The following is a 16,135-nucleotide window of genomic DNA, read 5'->3' on the forward strand; positions in this document are numbered from 1 at the left end:
CCCAGGGTGTATCGACAGCACCCGTGTCGTTCCAGCGATTTTTATCCTTTCGCGAACAGAAGCTCTGATAAGGCATGCCACGCGAAACCCCGAAGAACTCTTTTATCTCCAACAAGAACAAGAAAAGGAACAAACTAAACACGAACACCGTTCGACCCTCTTTTCTCGCCATATCGTTCGAAACATCTTGATCGATGGAACTCCCTGATACACTTGGGAAAAACCAACTATACTATCGATCGAACGCGTTACTATTTAGAATATCAACGGGGCTAATACTATTTCCATCCGATAAGCTTTCCCTCCGCTGCATATATCAAGGAAATAGAAATACATTTAGTCCAGTCTATTTCAACGATAATAGTTACTTTTCACCCGTTTTCGCCAGCTTTTACTTTATTAACGACGGACTATTAGAGTAATCAAAACCGAATTACACAAGTATATGTCAGAGATGAAAGGACATCGGGGCCTTCCTTTCTATATATATGTCGGGTTAACGTTATAATTAAGGGTGGGGGCGTGTGATGAATCTTCACTGGAATTGGCCATCGTTGTTATACAATCGAGGTAATGTTGATTAGCACAAGTGTGAGTATTACGGAATCGACAAGTAACCGCGGTAATTAGACGCTAATACCAATGGTCTTGGGTTCGATGACGAATCCGCGGTCAACGGGATAACAAAATTCTTCCAAATTCTAATTCGGTCTCGTGATTAAAACGTGAAGTATCCACTGATCGTAAAAGGCGTTGTTTCCTCGCTAATGAGATCGCACGAGAATGTTTACTGTTAGGTGTCGGTACAACTATCTCTTTTTAGGGAGAGCTATGCGATTCTATACCTCTGTTAGGTAAAACGTTCATCCCGTGACCGCGGCTACGTTCGGCGACTAGTCGTCGCCTCGAGCCCAGGCTCACTATCGCAAATCTCGCACGATTATAATCGGGTTGCTTATAAGATTAAAGCGTTACGGATATTCCTAGGAATTCCGAAGGGAAGGCCCGGTGTACTTTCATCCCCGACATATATATATAAAGGACATCTGAGCCTTTCTTTTGGAATGTTTGGGAAGGTACCCAATACTTTTTATTATAGCCGTATTTAAATAATAAAACTGAGAAATAGCTGTTTATGATTTAATCCAATTATGTTTGGCCGAGATTTATGACAGTGGGCTTGGGCTCGAAGTGACATAACGGGTCGCTGAACGTAGCCACGATCACGGGAGGGACGTGTACCTAACAGAGGTATGGAGTAATTAAATAGCTCTCCTTAAAAACAAAGATAGACCCGAGAGTTACAGAGAGGCACGAAGAGGAGTATATAAGGGCAATTCCGCTTGGACCGAGGTTCAGTCGGATAAGTTCTACTCGTACCGTGGACAAGTACGTTGAGTCACAGCCGAATCGTGGATCAGTGAGTCGAGTTCGACTTAGACCGTGGAAAAAATCGCATTCGTCGTCCCGTTGACCGTGGATTCGTTATCGAGTCCAAGATCATTGCCATTCGCATCCCGAGTATCTAATTACCAGGGTTACTTGTCAAATTCTGTCATAATCATAATTGTACTATATCTTCGCTCTTGCATAACAACAATGTCTAATCCGAAGAAAGATTTATTACACGCTCCTAACTCCAATGATAACCCGACATGTAGATATTACACCTCTGTTACGAAGAAAAATGTCTGTCGATGAAAAGACGTTAGGACGATACGAACAACGTATTTAAAGATGATTCTTCCTCGTACTTTCTGTACAAAGTGTGAATGATTTAGTGGTAGGAAATTTCTGTTAAAGACTGTACGATTTACCGGTTTCTTGCAACATACGCGGGAAACTACCAGCAACAAATTTCACACTCTGTATCCTCTGAACCGAGAATCTCATTATTTGTCTGGTAAGTAACGCGGCTTTTCTAAAAATTATGTCGAAAGCAATGCAACCTACCGCGATATATCGATTGCTAATTCCACGAGATTGCTAATTCCACGAGAAACATTAAGAAAGGTATAAAAAATAAAAAGGTAAATTAAAAATGTGCAATTACAATCATCTGGCTGCGACTACCGTCGCAATATCGAGCCACAGTTGCCATAAAAGGGAAGAAGGAAAACCTGATCGGACAGGAAAATCATCCCTCTCGGCGCGTGTCGCGTATTTAACCGAGTTTTCAGCGATCGACGAGACAGATGGTCGGAGTGGCGCGACAATTTGCGCTCGTTCGACGTGGAAAGACACGAAGACTTGCGAGTCGAACTTCGCACGCGATATGAATCACTGTTCGCGTACAAGACGCGCGTTCAATTAGGTCGTGGCAAAGGAAGCTTCCACTGTAAAGCTTCGTCGATCGATAGTACGCCGCGAAAGCACAATAAGATGATTTCTAGCCGCCTTTATCGTTGTCAACGCCCGTTCAGCGGTGTACTTAAGACACGTTCCTCTGGCAAGGAATCGCGGCTGCATGCTTCCTTCGTCCTCTGGATCGTTCGATATTTTCTACCATTCGCGGTATTCTACCAGAGAACTCGAGCACTTTCAGCATTCTACTCGCAAACGAGCGGAGATAATTATCCCACTGTCGCCTTTGTCGTTGTTTTCCATTGTTATTTCTGATAGATTGCTTTGACAGACTATGTCTGCTTCAGCGTGCAAACTCTCAAACATACGCACGGTAATAACGCTCGTACGTGCGTCTACTAGTTTCTTGCGTTTGTGTATCTTATAGACGATGAATCGACGATGTAGAAAATTGTTGGGAGCAGATGAAAGCACGAGGCAAATACGATATGTCATTCTTGACGGTAGGCGAAGTGGAATCGTATCAGAGGTACAATTGCGAATAAGAAAGCAGCGGAGATGTGAATAACGATAGGCGTAGTACGAAATATACGAGGCGATAAAAGTTATATGTCACCCGTTCGGGCCGCGCAATTGCCCTAAGATTAGAAAACATCCGTTACTTCGGGGGGTTTTGTATGTCGATTTTTTGGTAATCGTCAAAAAACTCGACCTCTTCTATCAATAGCGATTGAAGCGTCCCGTAATATCATCCCGTGAACTTCAAACTATTTGCGAATTAGACTACGAGAATTACAATAAGAATTGGTACGTTCTATTTTTTGCTAAACATTTCGTAATCTAACTTGTATTTTATTGTCTTTTCGCGCAGGAGCCGTCTCGCCGTATACTCGATATTTATTTAAACATGTAGCGGCACTCGACAGCAAACTTTCCAACGATTTCTGCCCGGACGACGACAGCGCAGTGGTTAGCGCAATAACTCAAATTATATTCCTACTTGTATTTACACTTCTGTATTAAAATATACAGGGTGCGCCGTTAGAATCCGGACAAAAGAAGTTTTGTGCAGAAAGTTGTTTATTTAAGTCAATACACAAAAACACATGAAAATGTTGTTATATCTCATTTAAAGGGTCCTTGCTGAGAACTTTTATTCTATGTAACCACCCTCTGCCTCTATGACCTGCTCTATTCTTGCTCTAAAGCGCGAGCACGCTGACTTCAACTGGTCGCGTTTAATTGTCGCGAATTCTGACTCGATAGCAGCTCGTAGGGAGTTGACGTTGGGGTGCCTGCATTTATTAGTTTGTCTCTCGATAACGCCCCACACGTAATAGTCCAATGGGTTTAGGTCGGGACTGTTAGGAGGCCAGAAATCTTTCGACCAAAACATGTCCACATTGTCAGAGAGCCAATTTTGAACAAGATGACTTGTGTGAGCAGGTGCGCCATCTTGTTGAAATAAATACGGCCTTCCAGAAGCCGTAATTTCCATCCACGGCTTTATTACTGTCTTCAGGACCTCCAAATAAACCTCCTTTGTGATTCTTTCGCCTTTTTGGAAGAAGTGCGGAGGCATGACGTCGCCCTCACTTGAGACAACGCTCAAAACGTGAACACTTGCTGGAAATTTGGTTTTGCCCACAACAAAATTAAATTACCGTCGATCTTGGGTAGCTAAAGAATTTTATAATTTCGACCGGCGTTCTCCCGGCGCGAAGACTTTCTATAATCGCCGCTCTTCTATCGTATTCCGGGTTTTGCTTAACGAGTTCTGTCATTTTGAGGTTATAGAAGACTTATTGACATATTTAACTAACTTCAGAGTCAATCAGCACAAACATCTGAATTCTAATATGGTGGGAACTACAAATTGAATTCTGTCCGAATTCTAACGGCGCACCCTGTATTTTCTACTTTACGATTTATCCACGCGTTCCTCTGTTCACACATCTAATAACCTCAGCAATTACTTTCTTACAGAAGGAATTCCATGTTATGTGCTATATGTTTGGTATTATTAATCCATCTGGGACCATCATCCCTAAACGAGGGTTCACACATTTAGAAAATCGTAGAACTAGTCATTTTAGCAGGTGTGGTATTTCTAGTCTTAGCATCTAGCGATCTAGCGATCGATCCGAAATTTTTCTGATAACAGATATCGTCGTATCGAATGATACGAGGTACAAATTTTAAAAACGTGTGGGAAGTTGTACAAAACGAGGTTAATCGGGGTTCGATAAACAGATCGCAGGACCCTTTTACACTTTGACAAGTCATTTTGACTGGTATTGGTAAAGTAGCTTTGATGCAAAATTATTTTCAGTTTGAATACATAAAAACAAAATAAAATTCATTATATTATCCCTTTAGTTATCGTTGCGGAAGAAAATATAACACGAAGCAGGAATTTTAAAATAAAATTGTAAAACCAATCGATTTGACCGGTGTGGGAGTTCTAGTTTTAATGAAAATTTTAATAATAGAAGAATCCGTCTATTATTGTCTAAAGAAGAAAGGAATTTCAGAAATGAGGAAGGACACTGGAAATAAATTTCCAATGATAAAACGATAAAAGAGAAATTAGTTGCAGGGACCTAGGAACAAATAACACCAAAGAAATAATTTATTTCGAAGAATAAACGAATAGTTCGAGAAAATAATGACTAGTGAAACCGAATTTCACTATCAGAGACGTTTCAATTTGAGTTTTATAGAACCATATACGTAGCTACATCTGCAACTGTGTTGCGTAAGAAAGACGATTCGTCCGAATACATAACTCTTGTAATTTGCTTCGAACGAGCTTGGAATTGTTTCAGAGATCAAGTTTATGGTAGAATAGCAGAGATTGAGATTCGTTTGTCATCGCCAACCGAATGATCCTTTTCGTACAAGCATAAGATACGCTCAGGGTGAAAAATTACTCTACTATAAAGTTTTATCTTCTGCAGAAACGAAATATGATATTCTGGTGAAGCTCGTCCGTCAATTTCTTGCGCTGACATTTTACAAGTTTTTACAAACTTATACCTTCCATCGCGTATCTTCCAACTACGCATCTTTTAAGTGTGACACTTTCGATTTAAAAAAGTCGAGAGCCAAACAACTATTGTCAGTTTTCGATGCTTCGGTGATTCGATTAGCAAAGGAAATATTTCAAAGAAAAGAGACAACGTACGATATCGAAATAATTGACGTTGTGAATGAATTCCAGTTACCAATTAATACACTGCACAAGCTACATTTTCACGTGCTTTCGACGAATATATCCTTTGAACCGGTTCATCAAACTAACCGTCACGATCGAATAATAACGAAATTTATCGACAACGTCATCGACGACGAAGCTTAGCCAAACAGCTGTGCTTTTAACATTTTCAAATGTCCAGCCCAAAATCATTCCAACTACATATACACGATACAATACGAAGCGTTTCACAGGCTGCCTGTATTAAATGCCCCTAATTTCCATACATTTTCTCACATTTCAAACGTTACCAACCCGTCGCTATCGTAACAATGCCGATGAAATTTCTAAATGTACAAGTATCACGTAAATAACATATTCGAGTGTTACGTATCTACAAGTGTTCCAACGCTTTTGCGAGCCAGTGTACGTTGTACACAAACACGATCGTGCGGTGGAAACCGCATTCACCGGTCTGTGATTGGAAATGCGCACGGAACGTAGTGTTTTCCGCGGCTATGCCGAAACGAGTTTGAATTTCGTGCCTGAAAAGATTCAATTACGTCGGAGGAATCTTGCAGAACCTAACAGAGAGAAAGAGAGAGAGCCGAAACGAGAGCACGTACCGTGTCACGTACCCTCCGTTCTTTTATTCTCCTCATTTTTAACCGGAGGAACGCAACACCTTGTTGCGCGTTTTCCCTTCAAACTTCTCTTCGCGTTCGCCCTACCTAATTATCGAATGGGAGCTGCGTGCCCTCGCGGAAGAATAAACGCACGTCTGGGGAAAACAATCGCGGCAACCTGAAAATCTGCTTTCCCGGAAATAGGAGAACTTTGCTCGTAGCGTTATAGCGTGGCTTCCTACGTATCACACGATCGTGACTGTAGGAAATCGAATTTCGACTACACGCGTTAACGAAATAACTAACTATACGAGAAGTTGGACCGTCACGAGAGATAATAGGACGAGCTGCTGTGATCTTGTCCATTTATCAGAAACGACAGACGCAGCAACGAGTATAAACTAATTTGGAATTTCTTCCTTCGCGTTAGAACTGCGTTACGCGTCAAGAAAAATTGAACCGAGCGTTGAATATTAAAAAAATAATTTAAGGGTTTCTAAAATTTGGAACAGGTTTCGAGAAAAAGGGACTTTATCTTAGATGACCAAATAAATGAAAAGCATCGAACAGGCTACGTTGCAGGAACTTCGCAATTAGGAAATCCTGCGGATAAATCCAGGGATTCGTCACGGATTCGTAGGGCTCGCGCCAAGCTACTATTTAAGAACATCGACTCGAAGAAACCCGCGGACGTGAGTCCGAGATTCGTTCCGTACCCCTTAGCGCTCCTGAATACAGATTACTCTCAGTCCAGAGTTGTTAAATCCTAAATAGTATCATCTCGTGGTCGAGCAATAAGACAGAGCACTTTGTAGCTTACGCAGACCGCGTGTTTCCTAATACTCAGTGTCCCAATGCCATGTGACCAGAATTAGACGATCCTTGGAGAATGCAACTCGTGCTAAATTATACCTGCGAACGGGAACCTTGGCTTCTCTAAATCCAAATTTCGCCAGAAATCGCATCGTCCCAGAGATTTAAATCCTCCCAAGATAACAATTATATCAAGTATTTTATACTGCTCATTACTATATTCGGATTATTTTATTTCATGCGTAATTGCTAAATTACATGTATTTATGTAAATTCATATTTTTATGAGTACAACTTAGAAAGTGGAAGTTAGGCAGAAAATTGACGTATCCACTGGGTATTAAATACTCTGGATATTTTGCATCGTACAGCATAATATAGTATTCTGTTGATTTATGCATCTTCGAATTTTCCATAGATACGTAAAAATTCACGATCTAATAGTCGAGTATCCAATCTATGCCAAACATCTTCGATTCTTTGCCCTATGCCGTTTCTAAAACGATAGTTGAATTTTTCCTTCGAAGAAGATTTCTGTCTCTGCGTATTGGCGATATATCGGGAAAACAGAAAGTCAAATCACCCACAAAGATTTCATCGTTTTTGGTAAGATGCGATTCGTCACATTCGTTTTGTAGCTCCAGACATCAGGATTCTGGACGAAGCTAGACACGAACTACGTGATCGTTACTACAAAACCGGAAGCGGTATCGAGCTAGCTTGCGTTGCTCGACCTTCTTGTCCCGACTCCAGGATACCGCACCCTGTCTGGAGGAAAAATGGTGAAACGTTGCCGGATCATGTCAACGTTTATCACATTAATGGGTGAGCATATAGAGTAGCAAAACGGTCGATCGAACAGAACTACGATAGATAACCGACGTTCCGATTTACCTTCGTTCATCGATGTGCAATTGTGTCCACGTATCACCGAACACGTAACGTTTTATCGGCTCGTCTGCCTGCCGAAAGCTGTATTCCCTTCACCTATGTCCTTTCTTGATAACGAGCGAACCGTTTAATCTCCCTGGAGGCGCTTTGCGAGACGCTCGGTGCTCTTGCAATCGCTACTTCCATTTCTACTTGTCGCTTCCGCCGCCGCCTTCATACACGTTTCTTATCTTGTCCTTTTTGATAATTTATGCTTTCGATGGCATTGAGCACAAGTTGCAAAGTTTCGACCGACTTTGTTAAGCTATAGACGAAGAATTTCATCGCGCGATATCGGTACGTCGATTTAAGTCAATTTTATTCGTTTTATCATTTTTTGCTTTTTCCCAATTTTGTAAATTTTTCAAATCGCAGTCGTTAAACCTATAAATTACAATCCGTGCGAATAACAAATTCTATATTAACCGATCAAGATACGATACATACGTTGAGCGAATCTTTATTCGTCGACAGACTGTCCGCCTTTATGATGGGATTCAGTACGGTTGCATCTGTTTCGGTAGAATCTAAATTACTAGATTAGGAACCTCGGCTGTCTCGTTAAACGTAACAAATTCATATCCATCGAGCGTTGGTTACGATCTATATCGTTGCATTTCGGGATACTGCTATGATTTAGTAACCGATTTTAGCAACCTGGTAACAATATGTATAGTTTCTGCGGCATACATAGTCCACTGTATTCTCGTAATTTTGTCTATACTCCATGATCCTACGATCGAACACCGGAAATATACAAGTACGTCCGATATGTAACGTGACAACTGATTTTTCAGGTCGAACGAAGATCTGGTGACCAAGCTATATATCGAGCAGGCGAAAAAGACTGACAGCGGCGAATACTCATGCTCAGTGAGCCAATTTAGTACCGCCGCGGTGCATATTCACGTCCTGAATGGTAAATTGAATTAAAGGTCATGCGTTCAAAATTTAAGTTTAATTCTAAAAGGATTTTTGTTCCACCAAGAGTACAGGGAATTGAGGCAACCGCTTGCTAACTAGATAAACGTGGAATAAAGAGGCTTAAAATGTCGAGGAACAACGTTTAAAAAAGAAAGACTAATATTTAAAAGATCGAAAAGGAATTTGAAACAAAATTCGGAAAAAAATGCGCGAGGTTCGTTTGAAATAGCGAAAATACATAAATAGAGGATTAATGAAAAATTAAAACGTAGGCTAGGTACTTTTTTCTATTATATACAACTAGGTATAATTTGTATTATATATGTATTATATAATGTATTATATACATCGTCAGAATTCTAATTGTCGCTCAACAAATCAATGTTCTTCGAGTTTTTTAAGAAATTAAAAAATGACCAAGTGTCCACTCGACTTTTTCATTTTTAAAATAAATCGTACATAGAATGTGGAAATGCAGGTTGAAGCTTAGGTACATCTTGTAAGTTACGACCAGTCACATCCACATGCTAAATGCCATGTTTATTATACCATAAAAACCGTTGCCTCTGGTTAAATTTTTAACGATCGTATAGAATGCTCGATCTCGTTAGTCTATTTGCGAACCAGCTTTGAGTAAACGTCTACAGTATAGTAAACGAGAGAGTGGTATTTATTGTCAAACTTGGTCGTTACAAAATTTATCAAAATTTAAGCCAACCATGAAATCAAGGATAACGTAACATTGGATTATGACGGGACATTTTGTTAAATTTGTAAGTAATGTCTTCCGAAAATGTTGCTTCGATTTTGAGAAATTTATTAAATTTCGTAAATATCGATATTTACTCGTAAGAATCATGTAACATTTATCGAATGTTTAATCTATTTTAGCTAAATTAAACAGTTTTTGCCAATTAAATAATTCCAACTAATTATGCATTTTAATTAAAAAGGACAGTAATCTGTTATTCGTTTCATTCGCATAATTAAAGATCAAAAATATTCCAATTGGTGCGATGCCAATTTAAAACTTTACTTACTTCAGATCATAGAAGATTAATTACTGTTCCAAAAGTAGGACTTCATGCATAATCGAAGTAATTAATTTTGGCAAGCTTATGGTTACCAAATAAATTGATCGAATTAAGTTTAAAAATGTTTAAGAACTTTCCACTAATTCAAAACTTAATCTTTCAAATGGAAGCTTTAAATCCGACCGATACTGCTACAAACTCATTTGCACTTCAATTTGACGAATGTTTTATAAGCGAGTTTCTAATCGCGAATATTTACTGTTTGATTTTCATATCTTTATATATTTTCTTCGTTGTAGGTGAGAAACAAGCAGCAGTTCACCACGATCAATGGAACGCAGCGCGAACGAATCACGAAAAATTAAAAAGTCTGTACGTCACAATCGCCAGCTTTGTATTTCTTCGGACTTGGATGATCAACTCGCCATAAAGTTCATCGAAACATTTTGAGGTTATGATTGCACACTGTCTCGCATCGCTCTCTCTTGTGCATATCCGCCAGAAAGCGTTTCTAGTAACGGATCAGTATTACGATGGAAGAAAACTGCCGAATAAATTGTACGCAATAATTTAGTGTGCATTGTATACAATATCGCAAAACCACCTACGAACGACATTGTGAATACTAACTTGTATCATTGCAATCTGGCAACAAAGTATATCTCGTGGAAATTTTGTTTTGCGAAACCGACCGAACCTAAAAAAATGCATGTTACTATTCGACCATATCGATTTAATGCAACAGACGTGCGAGTTTTGTAATGTTTCGATAGATCGTAACACAGAATAGAAGATGATAAGATGCGACTCACCTAAAATAAATTGCGCCTTTGTCTTTCACGAGGTTTGGCTTATATTGAAATATACCGATTAATTAATTTAATATCTTTTTGTTATCCTATTTTAATTAACTTACAAATTATTACGGATCGTCGGAAATTTTCTAATGCTTGTTCGTTTCTAAAAGAACTGTTCTTGATAAATGGTTAATGTTATACGTAAGTGCGTTAGTGTTAAAGCGAATGAAAGATTGCGTTGTGCGTTTGTTACACGATTTAGGCTATACGATATTCATTTTTCTTTTTAGTGTAGTCACCATCAAAATCGATTTTAGATCGTCAAATATTTGGAATGTTATTCGGTATTGCTGGTCGTATCCATCTTTAATCATATAGTAATTGTACCAGTGAATGAATAATTAAGTTGAAACTGTAATAGCAACCGTAACATGCATTTGTTAGGGCAAACATAAATATTCTCGACGAACAACTGCGAATACTAGTAGTTTAAAGATAAGGAATAGTAATAAACGTTCTATTCTTCTCCTCTCGATGGCCTGTACATAAAATACCTTAAATATTGTATAGTCAAGGAAACATTATGCTCGATTGGTCGATCTATTGCGACTTGACATAATTTTACAGGTGTGCAAATTGCTTGCTCTTAAATGTGTGTATAATTGCCCGACTTAAATCGACCAGTTTAGCTACGCGCATATGTTCTCAGATAATAAACTATCATTAACTAATTTCATCTAAATTTATTTGCTCAAATCATTCTACCTTCCCAAATATTTGCTTCTGTTATCGTTACAATCATTTTGATAGATATTTATCTAAATTACTACTAATAATAGTTTTTTTTACTCTCGAGTTAAAATCAACGAGTATCTCTATAACCACAGTTACCAAAAAGACCGAGAACACTTCCTCTGTTGCAATATTCTTATCGACTAGTTTTAGTAAGAAGCAGCCGGAGGTTTTCAACGTTACCGATGCAGCATAGGATAAGATTGCAATGTTTATAGTGACTCCAACTGACACTTTTTGATATAAAATTACAAATAAAGAGTAGCACAGAAGAATATCCTATGATCAGGAACGAAATACAGAATCGTTACTCGTTCTTCTGACGAAACAACTGTTTGGAGCGAAATGCTCACAACTGCAAGCACATTATTATAGAAACAAGTTGTTGAATACAATAGGAATTATTTTTTAATTTAAATAATTACGGACGAGATATCTCGTGAATGTTTTCTGTAATTTAGATACTCGTATGTACTTATGTGTTACTTGTATATACAAGAAAAATAAACAAAATTATTCCCAAAAACAATATGTCCTTCATTCGGTATGAAGTTTCGAATTCATATTTTTTAAAATCGGAGGATATCCTACTACATTAACTGAATATAAATAAAACACATAATCAACTAATTCCTAAACTAATAAACAAAAGATATAAAAATGAAACGTTACTGCTTACGGATAAAGTAGATATCTATATTCACTATACTCGCAACAAAATTCTACGTAATACAACCAGCCACCCGTTCAGTTTCAGATCTTTTGTCATACGATATAATTGGGTGATCAAAGGAATAAAAATGCATGCAATTCATTAATATGTAAATGCGAAGAGCATAAAGAAATTTTACCTTGGCCCAGAAGAAGTCATCAAAAACTGGAAGTCATAACACAATATGGAAGTGGAAGATTGTAAAAAATCTGTAACAGAAAAAGATGGAATTATTTAATTATTTAATTCAGAGCTTTAATATACATATACATATTTAAGAGGTTATTTGAACTTGTCGCGAGACAATTGATCATATAATAAAGGAGCGTTCAGACAATTAATATTATTTTCAATATTATATCAATATTCAGGGTTCTCGACGTTATCGTACATAAGAGATCTTCTGGACGACCAATATATATTGTCAATATAGTGCTGAGAACGCTGCATATTGACAATAATATTGATCGTTTGAACCCTCTTAAGATCATACTGATTTTCCTTACTACTTACAACTTCTATACTTACTATATAATAGTAATTCATGTTCGAATAAATGAATCCAATCACCAGAAGTTTATTTAATCGGGCACTAACTAAAGTTTTATTTAAATAAACGGAGCGCATTCAAACGAACTAATTACATCCGCGCCATGTTATAAATTGTAGATGGCGTAATAAAACATAAGGGATCAAATCTCGTACCTCGATTAGCAACTAACTTCTCTCCAGTAAGATATCTTGACAATTGGACAGTGAATAGTGAATATAGAATTTCATATAAAAGTATATGTACAATGTATATCATTTGGGGGCGTTAAATTTATGTGTTATTTACTATGTTTTGTTACGAAGTTACTGTACAAATAATTAACTTTATTTGCCACAAATACAATCTATTACAAACTGTCAAAAATTTCTAACTTATTGACATTTGTTTGAATGTACTAATATGTATACATTTCCTGTTAGAAAATACTGTGCCTTAGCTGCAGAACCATAAGCAATTTTTAATGATTTCTGTAGAAAATTTCAACAACACATTGAAGACAAAAAGTATGGAAAACGTTATGGAGGGTGTAAATGGACAATTACAAATAAAGTATCAAAAAATTGCCACAGAATATTCAAAAGTAAGAAATATTCAATATATCATTTACATAATCTGGTTTTTGAAAATTTATGTACTAAGAGATGTTTTTATTTTTAATACTATCATCTGTTTGTGAAAAAGAATTATCGCCCTTACTAGTTCGATATTTGTAAATATTTATAAGAAAATCATTATCAAAGAATTTTTTCCTTAGATTCGTGCTCAGGCAAATGTTTTAAAGAGAGCTGTGATTGATGAACAAGCACGTAATGCTGATATACGAGAGCAACTGAAAGAGAAGGAAGTAGAACTTCGCAGAGCCGAACAAGAATTAGACAGTTTGTCATTCCGAAATCAACAACTAACTAAACGTATAACTGTATTACAAGAAGAACTTGACAAAGCACAAAGTAAATCTAAAAAGGGAAAGAATAAATTATCAGAAAATAATAGTCAGGTACTAACGTCTCCGAATCATATCTTGGATGAGGAATTTCAAAAGAAAATAGTTGAAAATGCCCAGTTATTATCGCAAATCAGTGATAAAGATAGCGAAATTGAAACCTTAAATGAAAGGATACAACAACTAGAATCTAAATTAGATTATTGTGAAAAATGCAAAATTGAATTAGAATGTCAATATCAAAATACTATAGACAAACTGGAAAGAGAAAGAAATGATTTACAAAAAAAGTTAAATGATAGACAAAAGCAAGAAGAAAATGTATCGTGGTCTAGTAACGAAGGTAAACGAGATGGATACGAATCTGATAATAAGGTAGGACATTCCAATCTCCCAGAGGTAGAACCGTCTCCATTTTCATCGCCATCTGTATCACGTAGATCGTTAAAGTCTATTGGCGAAGGTCATCCTAAGGTACAGGAAGAAAGTAACGACTTTGATTTTTCAAAATCGTGTGACCTAGAAAAAGAAATTAACCATTGGAAGGCACAATATCATATGCTTAAAATAAAATATGATGAAATACAGCAAAATACTTGCATAAATAATGTGCAGATTGAACATGAATCTTTGCAATCTGCAGAAATAAATAATATGGTAATGTTTATTTCAAATTACTTATAAGAATTTTTATTTAAAATAATCTAATCAATAAATGTTTATGGCAGATTGGAAAGTTAACAGTACCTTTAGCGATACCAGAAGAAATTGAAGCTCGAGAAGCAAAAATCCGAGATTATTTTCTACAAGAAATCGACAAATTAATAACAGAAAAACATATTTATCATGTGAAAAACTTAGCTATGGCTGCCAATGTAATTAAATATATTTATGCAATTTATTTGTATGTAAAACTTGATATATTTCCTTGCTATATTTTTAATTGAAAAATATTTTTTAGAGTGAAGTTCTACAAGTTCATTTAGACACAAGCGAATCAAAGAGAGAAAAATGTGAATCAGCTCTCACAGAAGCGCTTTCAAACTGTAATACTTTACAAAAAGATAAAGAGATACAAGAAGGAAATTATAAAGCACAACTCAGTACTATGAGTGAACATCTAGCTAATATGAATGAAAAACTCATTTCACAAACGGAAGAAATACAACAATTAAAATTCCAACTTGTAAATAAGGTAACAATTCCTTATAAAAGTAAATGCAATTATTTTAAATACTCAGTATATGGTTTAATAATTTTCAGAACAGTAAAAAGGGGAAACAAAAGTGATACAAGTCAGGTTATAAAGTAACGATTATTGACATTCCTACAACAATGTGCTTTAATCAGAATTATTAGTAATTTGAATTTTGTGTACATATGCAACTTATGCCTGACAAACAGTAATTATTTTTCGTCATATTTTAACTAATATGCTATGAAAATTTTAAAATTTCTCTTAATGTTATCTTATTTATGAAAGAAATAAGAATTATTATTGGTGTTTTATTTATAAATATTAACAACAAAAATTATAGGTTATGTAGTATCGAAATATACATAATACTGTCATTTATGTACATTTTGCAGTCTCATTACATCAACTGATCTTTATTTCATAAGTTCAAACTTTTCCTTGTATTTCATTCAACATGAAGTAAATTAAAATATCTAAGTTGATATTCTCTTAAGTATTTAATATATAATAAATAAAATAATTAAACACACTGGAAAATTTGCTTCTTTTATAAGAGAATTTTAAAATATTCCCATTTTTCCGAAATAATAATAAATATATTTTTTCCTTTACTTTACATTGAATTTTATATTTTAATAAATAAAGGTAGCTTAACTCAAAGATTATTAATCATTTTAAATGCTTAGTTTTGTGAAATACTTTTCTTTTAATATCTTTCTAAACTCATACTATGTAGAAAAAATGTCTTTAAACGATTATATCTTATAGATGTGTTATTTTCTATCAAAGTTTTGCAATGGAACCTTCTACTTTATTCCATTACAGTTCACTTCTTCAGGTTGTACTTTTTTATATCTAACTAGAAATAATCGAATGTCTACACAGCATTATCCATATTGGCATTTTTTTTTGCATGCCCAGGCATAAAACAATTGGCGGATATGGGAGTCCGACCCCTACAAGCATCGATCCTGTCATGAGGCACACTGTGAATACAGATGTATAATGTTATTATCTAAATGAACCATAAACAGGAAAAACGAACATAATGTGAAAGAAACTTAAAAGAATATAACTCATTTTTTCCTAAATCTTTACAAATAGAATTTAATCTAAAAATATCACTAAATAAAGCTATATATTTAATTATCATCGATAAAAACGATTTTCCTGTTAAAAAATTACAAAGAACTTTTTCGAATTTAGTGAAAAGGAATCGAAGAAATTCAATCCAGGAATGAGAAAGTAGATTCTTTAACCTTTAAGATGGACCCACATAGATTATTGTATGATTTTTTTCCCATGGGATTGTA

General features: G+C 36.1%; 2 protein-coding genes across 4 annotated transcripts in view; both read left to right on the forward strand.

Annotated features, from left to right (window-relative positions):
• Window positions 1-11,366, forward strand: part of LOC132906669 (zwei Ig domain protein zig-8-like) — a 125,822-nt gene extending 114,456 nt beyond the window's left edge. Inside the window, exons 5-7 of the mRNA XM_060959047.1 lie at window positions 7,578-7,764; window positions 8,667-8,788; window positions 10,127-11,366. Coding sequence (XP_060815030.1) covers window positions 7,578-7,764; window positions 8,667-8,788; window positions 10,127-10,257 — 440 coding nt within the window. The 3' untranslated portion in view covers window positions 10,258-11,366. The remainder of the gene's footprint in view (window positions 1-7,577; window positions 7,765-8,666; window positions 8,789-10,126) is intronic.
• Window positions 11,367-12,814: 1,448 nt separating this feature from the next.
• On the forward strand, window positions 12,815-16,087 carry LOC132906664 (uncharacterized). Of its 3 annotated transcripts, none has more exons than XM_060959039.1 (5): window positions 12,815-13,261; window positions 13,436-14,281; window positions 14,353-14,499; window positions 14,586-14,819; window positions 15,744-16,087. In XM_060959039.1, exons 1-5 carry the CDS (start codon window positions 13,142-13,144, stop codon window positions 15,747-15,749), a joined length of 1,353 nt encoding a protein of 450 aa, XP_060815022.1. In that variant the 5' UTR covers window positions 12,815-13,141; the 3' UTR covers window positions 15,750-16,087. The 3 variants fall into 3 exon arrangements, with proteins under 3 accessions (XP_060815022.1, XP_060815020.1, XP_060815019.1); XM_060959037.1 differs by lacking the exon at window positions 15,744-16,087 and adding an exon at window positions 14,866-15,204; XM_060959036.1 differs by lacking the exon at window positions 15,744-16,087 and adding an exon at window positions 14,888-15,204 and having other exon boundaries at window positions 12,817-13,261.
• Window positions 16,088-16,135: the final 48 nt, after the last annotated feature.

Source organism: Bombus pascuorum, chromosome 5 (genome assembly GCF_905332965.1).
Source record: "Bombus pascuorum chromosome 5, iyBomPasc1.1, whole genome shotgun sequence".
Taxonomy (NCBI): domain Eukaryota; kingdom Metazoa; phylum Arthropoda; class Insecta; order Hymenoptera; family Apidae; genus Bombus; species Bombus pascuorum.

Excerpts from the sequence above, each read along its gene's own strand:
- LOC132906664 (XM_060959036.1), top strand. The coding sequence starts at position 13,142 with ATGATTTCTGTAGAAAATTTCAACAACACATTGAAGACAAAAAGTATG. Across the intron at positions 14,500-14,585 it reads ACTTAGCTATGGCTGCCAAT|AGTGAAGTTCTACAAGTTCA; the intron begins GTAATTAAATAT and ends AATATTTTTTAG. Across the intron at positions 14,820-14,887 it reads AATTCCAACTTGTAAATAAG|AACAGTAAAAAGGGGAAACA; the intron begins GTAACAATTCCT and ends AATAATTTTCAG.